Below are 12933 nucleotides of genomic sequence, written 5' to 3'. Positions count from 1 at the left end.
GCATCACATCTAACCAAGCGTGGTCTAAGGCTATCCACAACGGTCTGCACGGACAGTCAGGTGGTCCGAGGACCAGCTCTAATGTCTTAGTTCCCAGAAGCTTCAGATTTAGTCCCAGGCACTATATACCAAAGCTGATCAGGGCCTTGGTCCTTTCTTTCTGTCTCTCTCTACCTTCTTATTTTATCTCTTATAGTAAATAAATAAATCTTTTAAGAGATAAAATGTTTTAAAAATGAATGTCATAAAAAAAAAAGCTGGAGTGGGGCGGTAGCGCAACGGGTTAAGCACATGTGGTGCAAAGCACAAGGACCCGCTTTAGGATCCCGGTTCGAGCCCCCAGCTCCCTACTTTGTAGGGGCGTCACTTTACATGTGGTGAAGCAGGTCTGCAGTTGTCTATCTTTCTCTCCCCCTCTCTGTCTTCCCCTCCTCTCTCCATTTCTCTCTGTCCTATCTAACAACAACAACATCAATAACAACAACAACTACAATAACAACAATCAATAACAATAACAACAATAATAACTACAACAACAATGAAAAAACAAGGGCAAAAGGGAAAATAAATAAATAAAAATTAAAAACAAAGCTATGTTGTTTTTATGCTTTTAACAAAGCATTAAAAATTGGGAATGTAGATACACATCCCAGTGATGTTATAAAACAATGCTGTCTTATGTACGTCTAGATGAAACTGAAATTCTACATCTGAAAATGTATTATCCCATTGGCAAGTCTGATACAATTGCCTTCTGTTTTCCTGGGGATGTCTTAATTTAGAAATGTGAGCTGAGCCAATATGTAAAATGCAGCCACACCTCGAGATCCTACTTGTTTTTATTCTTAGTTTTTGTCTTAATAAGAGTGAGGTGCAAACTATGAACAATATTACTTTAAGTTGCAAAAACTATATTTGAGCACAGTTTCCTCTAGATAATTTTGTTCACTTAAAAAAGAGTCTATTCCTTCTAAGGATGAATTTTCTCCCATTTTGAGGATGTTAAAAAAAAAATGTGCCACAGGCTCAGACAGAATTTCAAAATTTGCATTCCCAAAATGTTTTAAGCAATGATCACATCCTGAGGGTATGTGTTCTCTTTTAAACCAACTACATTTAATGGAACAACAGTTTCCAATGTGTAAATTTCTGATATGGTTGTCTAATTCAGCTAGTTGACATAAGGTAAGATTTCATTTTTAAATGTATCTGTTATTCATGCAATTATCAATTAATTTCTAGTTTTTGTCAATAATTATACAAAGACTTTTTTTTCCACAAAGATGAAAACCACAGCCTGTCTCTGAACTCAGACTGTTTGTACTTGGTTAGGTTAAAAAAGTATATACGAAGAGTAGTGAGTAAAAAGTGTCACGGATTATTCATATCACTCATTGTCTTATTTCTGTAAGGATTTAACAGAAATGTGTACGTGAGAAAATAAATTAGCATCACTGCCTTCTTAAAATTATTAATTACTAAATATAATTGTCTTCTTAAATTATTAACTGATTCATTCTTCTATAGAAGTTCATATGGGTAAGGAACATACCAAAAAAAAAAAAAACAGAAACAAAAACAACAACAACAAAAAAAAACAACTGGGATGAAAAAGTGGACCTGAACAAAACTAGTTACAAGAAGTTGTGTAGACCCTTTTGCATTCAGCTTTTCTAGAAATGAGGAATTTAGATTTCATTATTTGGGCTATCGTGTCCAACTTTGTATCCTAGTAAGCAACACACTAGAGTGCTAAACAAATTCACACTTAATTTTGTATCTTGCTTTGGCCACTCTCTCTGATTATATAGGACACTAGCCAAAAAAAAAAAAAAAATCCCTACAGGCTATTGAAGACTAATTCATTTCCAGACATGGGTCATCTAGCCCAATTCTTTGGAATTAATTAGTTTAGGTACTTCCTTTATCTCTTTATAGTAGAAGCAAGAAAGAATGCACACTGAACCCCCCACCCACTAAATCCCACAAGGACAAGTGTTTTTGGCATTCTAGAACAATAAAATTTTAAGAGCAAAAAACACCTGCTTAATTTATGTCATCTTCCCTTTTTTCTCCCAACTAAAGTGTAAGACGAGGGGAAAACAGTTTAGCTATTCCAGTTCAGATCAAACTTGTAAATTACTGGCATAAATCTGGTATCCGCTGAGATATCTAATAAATACAGCTATTTATGACGTGTTTCTAGCAGCAGATGTTTGGGTCCAATAGTTCAAGGTACTCTTTGGGTCTTTCTAAATGAATAGTTAAAACAGAAAGCCATCTGCTAAAAGTGGTACTATTTTAAAAGATTAAAGGTTTTTTTTCCCCCAAAATTATTTCCTCCACTGTCTTTGCCAGAGTCTGAAATTCAAATATTAAAGTGTCTCTTGTTTCTTGAATGACTTTTTCCTGCAGATAAAATCTTAAATAATTATCTACTACTGAACATACTTACTTTGAACACTTCCAAAGACTAGCTATCTAGAAACAGAGTATATGGGATCCAAATTAAGTGCCCAGGTATAAGAATGACAGTCCCATAGCAACAAATTTGCTTCAGGCAATGCCCAAGGAGTCAGTATTGATTTTTAAAATTTTACTTACTTATTTTCCCTTTTGTTGCCCTTGTTGTCTTTTTTATTGTTGTTATAGTTATTTTTGTTGTTATTGATGTTGTCATTGTTGGATAAGACAGAGAGACATGGAGAGAGGAGGGGAAGACAGAGAGGGGGAGAGAAAGATAGACACCTGCAGACCTGCTTCACTGCCTATGAATTGACTCCCCTGCAGGTGGGGAGACGGGCTCGAACCAGGATCCTTGCGCCAGTCCTTGCGCTTTGCGCCACATGCGCTTAACCCGCTGCGTTACTGTCCGACTCCCTGTATTGATGTTTTTAATCTTACTGGAATCTCCCTTTGCACAGCGATATACTACTACTACTACTAACAACAACAACAATAATATATCTGCTACCCAATGGAGTCAGCAAACACTTCTTCAATAGTTCAAAGACTGGAAGATAGGATGACAAGGGTCTCCTCTATGATCACTGTCACTTCCCATGCTATGAGTCAGGATTCTGCTCTCTTCAACTTCAGGAGATGTAAGTACTAGATGGAGCAGTATCAGAAGAATGTAAACTTATGCCCCAACCTTTTGAATATATTCCTGGTGAAAATATCCTCACTGCCCATGGTTTATGGATCTCAAGTGAGCCCAACAATTATTAATGTAATCTCCATTTGGATTAACCGCCAGAGGCAACAGTTCAATTTTGACATTTCTCTCTTTTTTTTTTCTACCAGCTTTGAATTTTCTGAGTGCAAAATCACAGGAACTTATAGTTCACTTTAATCTTTTAAGTCTTCAGGAAGTTAATGTGTGTAGTGTTGTATAATACGAACTGTATTTTTCTCAGGGAAGTCTTGTCGGGATCCCTGTATGTCCACATAAGTGCTTGCTTACAATTACAAGACTATCAGATCCTTTGCCTTAAATGAGTTGACTGGTTATTGAAATTAATTAGGCTATAAATGCATTTTTCCTCTTTAATGAACTTAAAACTTAAGCCAGACTAGCAAATGCATATTAGGCACTTAAAGTTGACTGACGGAGCCATCCCTGTGCATCTCTTTCAAGTAAGTGTTCATTTGCTAAGTGTATATCTTACTTCATCAACAGTGGATGCAACATGGATAGTAAAATCCATTAGCATAATATAAATGCTTGCAAAAGGGCTTTGGAATGCTTCAGCTAAGAAAGTGCACTACCAAGGACTTGGAAAGAATTTCAAACTCCAAGGCCAAAGAATCTACTGAATATTAATCATCTTTATCAAGACGTTGATTTGGAGCACCAAAGACAAAAATAAGCCTATTGTGCAACACACATACACAAACATCTTGGGAGTCTGTATGGCACTAGGAAAGATGCCACAGTGGGAAGCAGGGATCCAGTGGTCCGAAAGCTGTCACTAGGGAGCTGTGCAATCTTCTTTTTTTAAAATAATTTCATTTACTTATTATTGGATAGAAACAGAGAAAAATTGAGAGGGGAGGGGATGTAGGGAGGGGAAAAGACAGAGACATCTGCAGCCCTGCTTCACCACTTATGAAGACACCCCCCCCCCCCGCAGGTGGGGACTAGAGGCTTGATCCTGAGTCCTCTTGAATTGTAATGTGTGTGCTTAATCAGGTGCACCACCACCTGGCCTAGCTGTGAAATCTTTAGCTAGACATTTCAGCCCTGTGACCACTCAACTCCCTGTTTGCAAAAGTAAGGGTTGAAGTACAGTTTCCTGGGCTCCTTTTTTTTTTTTTTTTTTTTTCCTGAAGAACACTCTCAAAGGTTTTGTATGGCCAAACCAAAGTGACAGTCAAGATGAAGGATAACAACAACAATAAACACTTCTTGCAAGCATATAACTGGAGCTCACTTCCCAATAGCTCTTACTCATGTTAAATGCAAGCATGCATGCAGATTCACACAGCCTCACATTCTTTGAAGAAGATAGGAAATATTTCCTGGTTTGTATAAAAACTGGAGAGTGTCTTTCTTTTCTTTCTTTCTTTTTTTTTTTTAAGTATATACATATGAGTAGAAAGCTGGCACTCCTCTATTTCTATTGCCTCGTTTGTAAAACATACAACTCTGAAAGCTTTGCTTTAGTATTCTTTTCTAATGTTAACTTTAGGAAGATAATGTGTATGGGGGGGAGGTGGCATTAGACAATAAGGGATTGTCTGCACTGAGGATGAGAAGTCTACTGAGTATGAAGGGAATCTGTGATTTCATATTACTCCCCTCAGTTTTTTCCTGACACAGTTTGAGATCTGTTCTCTCGGTTTCTACTGTCACTGTTAGAATGCAGAAGCATTCCTTTCTGCACATGTTCTGCCACGTCATCATGCTTTCTGAGCATGTGCTGAGTGACTGAGTCAAGACTTGTACTGACACAGATGTATGAAGAGATGATAGGCACAGGTACCAGGAAGCTTAGCATCCCTCAGCAAAAACTTGTCCCTTAAAGAATACTTTGTGATAAGTGGGAGGATTGTATGGTTGTGTGGAAATGTTATGTATGTACAAAGTAATATATTTCACTGTCGACTGTAAGCCATTAATCCCCCAATAAAGAAATAAAAAAGGATACTATATGATTATGTCCAGTCTTGCATGTAGTTTCTCTTTTTAAATACTTCTTTGTATTATATTTATTTATTGGATAGAGACAGCCAGAAAATGAGAGGAAGGGGGAGATAGAGGAGAGAGACAGAGAGACACCTGCAGTCCTGCTTCACCACTTGTGAAGCTTTCTCCCCCACAGGTGGGGCCCAGGGGCTTGAACCTGTGTCCTTGAGCATTGTAACATGTGCTCTCAACCAAGTGCACCACCACCCAGTCAGTCATGCAATTTCTAATAGTTAACATGAGCAAATAAGATTTTTGTTCTCTAAACTTACTTACAGATCACTTTAATTTACTTAGCCTATGACAAGCTTAAGTAACATATCACAGGATAACATGAAGTAATGTGCAATTCATTATATTTTAAAGTCACTAACTTCTTACTATTCTTGTGAAATACGGTCTATAAGAAACTAAGCTTATAATTTCAAATGCATATTTATGCTTTTATGGAAAAAAGTTAAAAATACACATGTATGGATTTCTATTATCTCATCAATTTTTAGCTATATGATCTCAGAATAAGAGGGAAAATTACATCTATTTTTTAAATTTTTTAAAAAAATATTTATTTATTCCCTTTTGTTGCCCTTGTTGTTTTATTGTTGTAGTTCTTATTGTTGTTACTGATGTCGTTGTTGGATATGACAGAGAGAAATGGAGAGAGGAGAGGAAGACAGAGGGGGAGAGAAAGATAGACATCTGCAGACCTGCTTCACCGCCTGTGAAGCGATTTCTCTACAGCTGGGGAGCCTGAGGGTTGAACCGAGATCCTCACGCCAATCCTTGCGCTTTGCGCCACGTGCGCTTAACCCACTGCGCCACCGCCAGACTCCCTTTTTAATTTTTTTATATTTATTTATTCCCTTTTGTTGCCCTTGTTTTATTGTTGTAGTTATTATTGTTGTTATTGATATCCTTGTTGGATAAGACAGAGAGAAACGCAGAGAGGAGGGGAAGACAGAGAGGGGGGAGCGAAAGACAGACACCTGCAGACCTGCTTCAAGCGACTCCCCTGCAGGTGGGGAGCTGGGGCTCAAACCGGGATTCTTTATGTCTGTCCTTGCGCTTGGCACCACGTGCGCTTAACCCGCTGCGCTACCGCCGGACTCCCTACATCTATGTGTAAAGTTCCATCATAATGAACCATCTCAATATACTAATTTACAAGAATCATGGGCCTCTCAAATTTGCGGACAAAAATCAGCAAAAGTATACCTTACTATAATTTCATAAATAAATATTATAAAACTTTATTTTTTTTCTAATATTTTATAAATTATCATTATTTTCTTAATAGTTCCATCACTTTTTTTCTGTTTCTTTTCCTTTTTTTTTTTTCTCAGCAAATTAACTTTTCAAACACAGTAATTATAGTCCTTATTTCTGTCTCTTAGGCAAGATGCTATTAGGATCACTTCCCACATACGGAGAAAACAATTTTCATGGAGAATAATGATAAAGCCTTATGGAATGCAAAAACAACCAAAATATGTATTCTCAGATGACTGCATTAGGGCCAAGTCAATATGAGTCCCACTTCACCCACGCACCACATAGTCTAAAAATGCTGTCAGTCTGATAAGAATTTCCTGATTTACTCTTTTTTCCAATAAAAATATAGGTCATCAAAATAAACTTCCAACAAAAAAAGAACAGTAGTGAAATTATCAACTATATGTGCTAGCCACTGATAAACCAAATAGGTTTTTATTTTTTACTTAACAACAACAAAAAATTATCCCAAAGAAGCTATTTTAGAAAAAGCAACCTTAAAATTTCCAAACACACTTTTCAACCAAGTCCTTAGAGTCAATTCAATCTAGTATCTACTTTAAGCAATAACTTCAAAAACCCAATAATATATGTCACCACTCGACATGGACAATTCAGGTGATAAAAAAAGAGTGGGTAGGGTGGTGGTTATTCCTCAGTTTGTTGATGTACTTAGCAAAAAAAAAAAAAAAAAAGGAATTTGGGACCTGAGACTCAGGCCTATTGCAAAAGCTAAAGTGTTAGAGATGTTTCTTAATGAAAACTTAATTTTACATTTTTCTTTTTCCGCTATTTAACTTAATCTTCCAGGTCAAGAAAAGTAATGTCATTCTAACACCCACCATGTTTCAATGAAATCATCTTCACAACTTTAGGAAATTAGAAGTTACTCTCCATTTCCTACTGACTCTAATCATTATTTTCATTTGTTATAAGTTAATAGGAGTGTATATAAACACTGTCGCCACCACCAATGGTCTGTGTCCCCACCTCCACCCCCCTAGAGTGAGGCTGAAAAATCTATCCTTTCCCACCCACCCAGAGTGAGTCTTTTACTTTGGTGAGATACTCCAAACTCAATCAAATTCTACTTTGTTTTTCCCTGTTTTTCTGTCTCAATTTCTTTTTATGAGTGGGATCATCCCATACTCGTCTTTCTCTTTCTGAGTTACCTCACTTAACATGATTCAAGTTATTTTTAAGGAAAAAAAAAAAAAAAAACAGAAGAAGAAAAAAAAAAACACCTTCCTGAGTGTTTCGTAAAGTTTGAGTCTGTTGCTCATCCACATTCCAATTGATAATTGAAGGTCTCCACTGTCTCTGAGATGAATGGATGAAGGAAGGAAAGGAAAGGGTGGTTCATCTGGAACAGAATGTTCATAAGTACTAATTGATACACAGGATTACTTTGCCTCACCGGCCTCACCTGTACCTTAATGGTTTTCTCCACTACTTCTATCTTTTACAAGTAAAGCCAGAGAAACACAAATAGCATAAACAAAATTTCACGTGTCACCCTTGAGCATGAATTTAAAAAATGTTTTCTAATACCCCTTCCCCAAAGCAAACTTTCTTTAAAATGCTGAAGTTGCTAAATATCTTTGTTAATGATAGAAAGAAAAACGGAACCCTTTTTTTTTTCTCTCTCCTGCCCTAGTTGGTCTTGGAGAAGATCATCCTGTTTAACAGCTAAATTGGGGGCATACACCCTTCTACAACTAGATGGATTTCATAGTAGCACTATAAGTCTAGCAGGAAACACAAGTGGAGGTGACATAGAAATTAAATGCTACATTAAAGAGCTGAAAACTTATAACTACAATAAAAGTAAATTAGTTTCCAAGAAACTGGCAATAAATAAATAACTTCTGTGAATGGTAATTTCTACACCACATCATTTTTTTGCCCTGATGAATCTCTCCACCTCAGAGAGTTATATGTGAGATATATATATATATATATAGTCAATCCATCTTAATTCTCAGAGTCTGAGGTTCCCATTTTAGTACAAACCAGTGCTACTTAATCACCTATGTGTTTTATAAGGAGCTAAGTTAAGACTCGACATACAATTCTGCTGCTGGGCCGTGTACCTGATGCAAAAATCCCCTAGTCTGCTGTAATTTCTAAAAGTACTGCATCATTTTCCTGGTTCTCAGCTCTTTTAATCCAGCACTTTCTGCTGTAGAAACCCACTGACCAGTCAGTCTTACAAGGCTAATTCTTCGTGAGTGACACACATCTAACAGGCTGGACTATAAAAACTCTGCTTTCTGATGAAATTAAAAATAAGCCAAGAACCTTGACATCCATCCCTTCCTCTAAATCCTATTCCTGAGAAGAAAGACACCACCAACAAATTCCGGTAAATTTTGACAAACCCTTAGTCCGTCCACCCTCTAAAAGTCCCCAAAATGTGATTCTATGAGTTAGTTCACTGTCCAGGTATCCTTCCCTCAGTCAGTTAATATATTCCATCCTTTTAGTTAAAAAAACAAACAAACAAACAACAACAAAATCCCACCTTTTCAAACGAAATACAATATGCACTTTAAAGGAAGTTTACTCACAGAGTGATCCCAAGACCAGATGTCTTTGGTGAGCTTCCGAGAGAACTGAGCCCTGAGACCTACAAGTGTCCACAGGGCGCAGCCTCCCAGCTCAGGTGACAAGAGCTCAGCTAAGCCCCCAAGCCAGGTAATGCCTCGCACGGAATCCCCACCCGTCTGTCCGTCCGTCCGTCCGTCCGTCGGTCCGTCCTTCTTTCCGTCCGTCCGTCCGTCCACCAGGCTGCGTGTCCCTTTGCAGAGAAGCCAAGCTGCTGGTGGCTTTCTGCTCAAGGGCGCTCCCGCAGGTCCGGGAGCATCCTCCGCGCGCCTCCCTCCGGGACGGGACTTCTCCGGGGAGCCCCAGACCGATACTCGCGGTGCCCCCTCGCCTCCGCCCCCGGCGGGCTGCCTGCTCGGTGACTCACCTGCTGGCCAGGTTGGGGTGCCGGGTGGTAGTAGGCAGTGGGGCAGGTTGCAGCTGCCACGGGGTTGGGCAGATACTGGGGCGCTCCATAAGGCTGGGGGTGATACATCACCTCCGCACAACTCATGGCAGCCGGGGCAGCGGCGGCCCCCGAGCTGCCACCGCAGCCGCCGCCACCGCAGCCTCCGCCGCCGCCGCCGCCGCCGCTGCTTCGGCCGCTGCTCCAGCAGCTACTGCGGCCGCGGCGCGTCTCGGGGAGCCTCGGGCTCTGCGCGGGGCGCGCACTCGGGAGGGGCTGGCAATCGGCGGGGGCCCATGCGCGGGCACCTTCATTTTCAGCCCCTGCAGTGTGTCCCCCACCTCCCCAGCGCCACCCCTCCCCCGACTACGCTTTCGCGGCGGTTCCGGGACGCGGCGGGGTCATGACAGTGCAAGGGTCCCGCGAGGGCTGCGGCGCTCAGGGCAGCGCCCGCCGCCGCACCGCAGAGCCGGCCGCTGCACCGCAGCCTGGGGAGCCCCGGCTCTGGTTTGCACATAACACGATGCACGCCCGGGGCTCGTCCCGTCGCTGCTGCCCGGGGTTGGGCGAGGACCAGGAGGCGGGGGCTGAAGGAGGGGGCCCTCTGGGGAGCTGGGGGAACACCTCTCCTCCCCAGGCCCTGACGAGGACTTTTGCAAACTTCCGCCAACTCTGCAGAGTTGGCGGGTGGGTCATCCTGCAGGGAGAGACTCCAGGGAAGGATGGTAGCGGATTGGAGTGAAGTTTGCAGTGCTCTCAACTTCCCAGCAGGGAATAGTATTCAAAAAAAACTCGGGCACCCTCAGAGCTCCATAGGTTCCCATCCAATGTCTGTCACCTGGCTGTGGGAGCAAAGACTTCCCAAATCTAAGGTGCTTTTACAGGCAGCAGTAACGCGATAAAAAAAGGACCAAAGGAGGGCCAAGAGTATAAAGGGGTCAAATAGAGCAGGCGCAAAATAATCTGGTTATGTTAAATAAACCTTAAGTGAAAGTTAACTTTAGTGCAAGTGCCTGCACGCCAAGAATGCGAGTCAGTTTCCTAGTGTTTCCACGTTAAGTTTGCACCTTCATGGTCTGAGATTTTTGAGAGATGTCGAACTTTTCTGGATATTCCAATTTGGCTTTCATGGAGCAATAGACAATGCAATTGATAAAATCTGCTCAATTGCTGGTTAAAAGTTTTTTTGCAAGCAGTTTATGACCCTCTCCAAAATGAGAACAATCTGTAGGAATATAATTCCATTTTGATGTAACCAGGAAAGAAGCAAGTATTTGACTTACACATGAACAAACTTTCTGGCCTTTTCAAATGTGTCCTCCTACATATGCTCTTATTACTATTGTATGCTCTTATTACTATTGTTTTTATTTTTTTAAATACTAGAGACTCATATATATATATTTTTTATCTTTCTTTCGTCCTGTGAGGAGAATGAGTGCAAGGCCTCACATATCACTTGAGCCACCTACCCAGCTTCTAGGGTACAATATGTCTGTGTGTGTATGACATTTGATATTTATTTATTTTATATATAATATTAAACAGGCCTGTGTGTATGTACAATTCCATCACTGTCAGCTTTTGCAGAGAGAGAGAGAGAGAGAGAGAGATCATAGCACCAGAGCTTCTCCCAGTGCTGTAGTACTCTAATGTGGGTTCTGGTGCTTGGAACTAGGCAGTGGACCAGTGTCCCACCAGGTGAGATCATTTGTCAGTCCCCAGGTATCTTCTTTAGTGACACTGCTATCTCTTTTTCACTTTGACAGAAACCTTTCAGGAAAAGTCAATCAGGATGCCAGATGTCGTGGTGCTGTTATAAATTGCATAGTTTTTGTCAGAATCTATATGTTGAAGCCCTGACCTTCATTACGACAATATATTTGAATATAGGGGCTATAAGGAAGAAATTAAAGTTCAGTGAGCTCACAAGGATGTGGTTCTATTCTAGAACTGGCTTTCTCATAAGAAGAGGAAAAATAGGGGAAAATAGTACAGAGGTCAGACAGAGCCTGAGAGGATCCAGTGAGAGAGAGACTGACCATCTAGTAGCTAGGAAGGGAGGTCTTGCTAAAAACTGACTCTAAAAGTATTTCAGTCTTGGTTTTTAGTCTCCATACCAAGAAAAATAATTTCTGTTGTTTGAGCCACCCAGTCTGTGGCATTTTGTTAGAGCAAATGTTTGTTAGCAGCTCTGGTGGATTCATGCGGAAGTAGAATGTCACTGTAGCCTTCATTTTGATGTAAATCTGTAAGTGTATAATATGCACAGTGATCCAGACACGTGCATAAATCTCTATGCACGTATCCATTCTGTGTGCTCCGATATACAAACAATATAGGAATTGAATAGTAACTGTGATGTGAACCATCTTTTATTTACTTGTCTTTCATCCCTTGACTATTAAGATGGATACATGTGCATGATATATATGAACTGCCCTGTTCAGTTTCCAAACGTACTTTATCATGGGGGATCATTGCCATCAGTAAGATATATAAAGACCTTTCACGGTTATTTCTGCAGTTTCCTAAAGTGACATTTCCTGGCTGGACATGTTCTTTGTATTTCAGATTCTTTTTTTTTCAGCATCTGTCTGAATGACCTCATAAAGATCCCTTAGGAGCCTGTGTCATAAAAGTGCTAGTTTTTTCTCTACAGCACCAATCCGATCCTCCACTTTTTAAAAAAGTATTTATTTATTTTCCACTTTGCTGCCCTTGTTTTTATTGTTGTTGTAGTTATTATTGTTGATGTCATCATTGTTAGATAGGACAGAGAGAAATGGAGAGAGGAGGGGAAGACAGAGAGGGGAAGAGAAAGACAGACACCTGTAGACCTGATTCACCGCCTGTGAAGTGACTCCCCTGCAGGTGAGGAGCCAGGGCCTCGAACCAGGATCCTTATGCCAATTCTTATGCTGATCCTCCACTTTTAATGCCCACCTCAAATATTGAGATGCCCACCTACCAGTTTCCTGGCTGGAAATCTGGGAACCATCCAACTCCTCCCAATCAATTTTTCATTTCTGTGGTATTATCCCTCCCCTCTCAGTTCTGTAGTTCCGCTGCTATAATCTTTAGTGCACTGAGCATCTCTCATCCAGGCTCCTACCAGAGACTTCTATCTGACTTCCAGGCCCCGGGTGTTGATTCATTCTTCACAATCTATGCTCCTGCCCCTTTCTGTCTCATTCAGAGGACACCCAAAAGAATAATGATGTTTATCTCTCCTTTAACATTTTCCTTAATAGTTTGTCACTGTCTGCAGCCCCATCACTTTGACTTTCAAATCCTGCTTGCTCCCCGCTTAAGTCCCTATCTCTTGCCACTGTCTGTACAGTAAAGTGAATTGAGACCTCCCTTTCTAAATAGCAACTACAGTCCCTCCTTTCACCATGTTATTTTATAGACAGCCAACATCCTTCACCTTCTTTGTTGCTAGCCCCTTTCTTCTTCCTTGGGGAGCACTATTCAA

At 40.5% G+C, this 12933-nt stretch overlaps 1 protein-coding gene across 3 annotated transcripts in view; it reads right to left on the bottom strand.

The window, feature by feature from the left end:
• VGLL3 (vestigial like family member 3) overlaps nt 1–9571 on the bottom strand; it is a 59218-nt gene extending 49647 nt beyond the window's left edge. For all 3 annotated transcript variants that reach the window (XM_016192579.2, XM_060172112.1, XM_060172113.1), the window contains exon 1: nt 9438–9571. In XM_016192579.2, the coding sequence (XP_016048065.1) occupies nt 9438–9563 (126 nt within the window). In that variant the 5' untranslated portion in view covers nt 9564–9571. The remainder of the gene's footprint in view (nt 1–9437) is intronic.
• Between the last annotated feature and the right edge of the window lie 3362 nt (nt 9572–12933).

This window comes from Erinaceus europaeus, chromosome 14 (assembly GCF_950295315.1).
Source record: "Erinaceus europaeus chromosome 14, mEriEur2.1, whole genome shotgun sequence".
NCBI lineage: Eukaryota > Metazoa > Chordata > Mammalia > Eulipotyphla > Erinaceidae > Erinaceus > Erinaceus europaeus.
The sequence above is the reverse complement of the archived record's forward strand: the minus strand, read 5'-3'. Positions and strand labels throughout refer to the sequence as shown.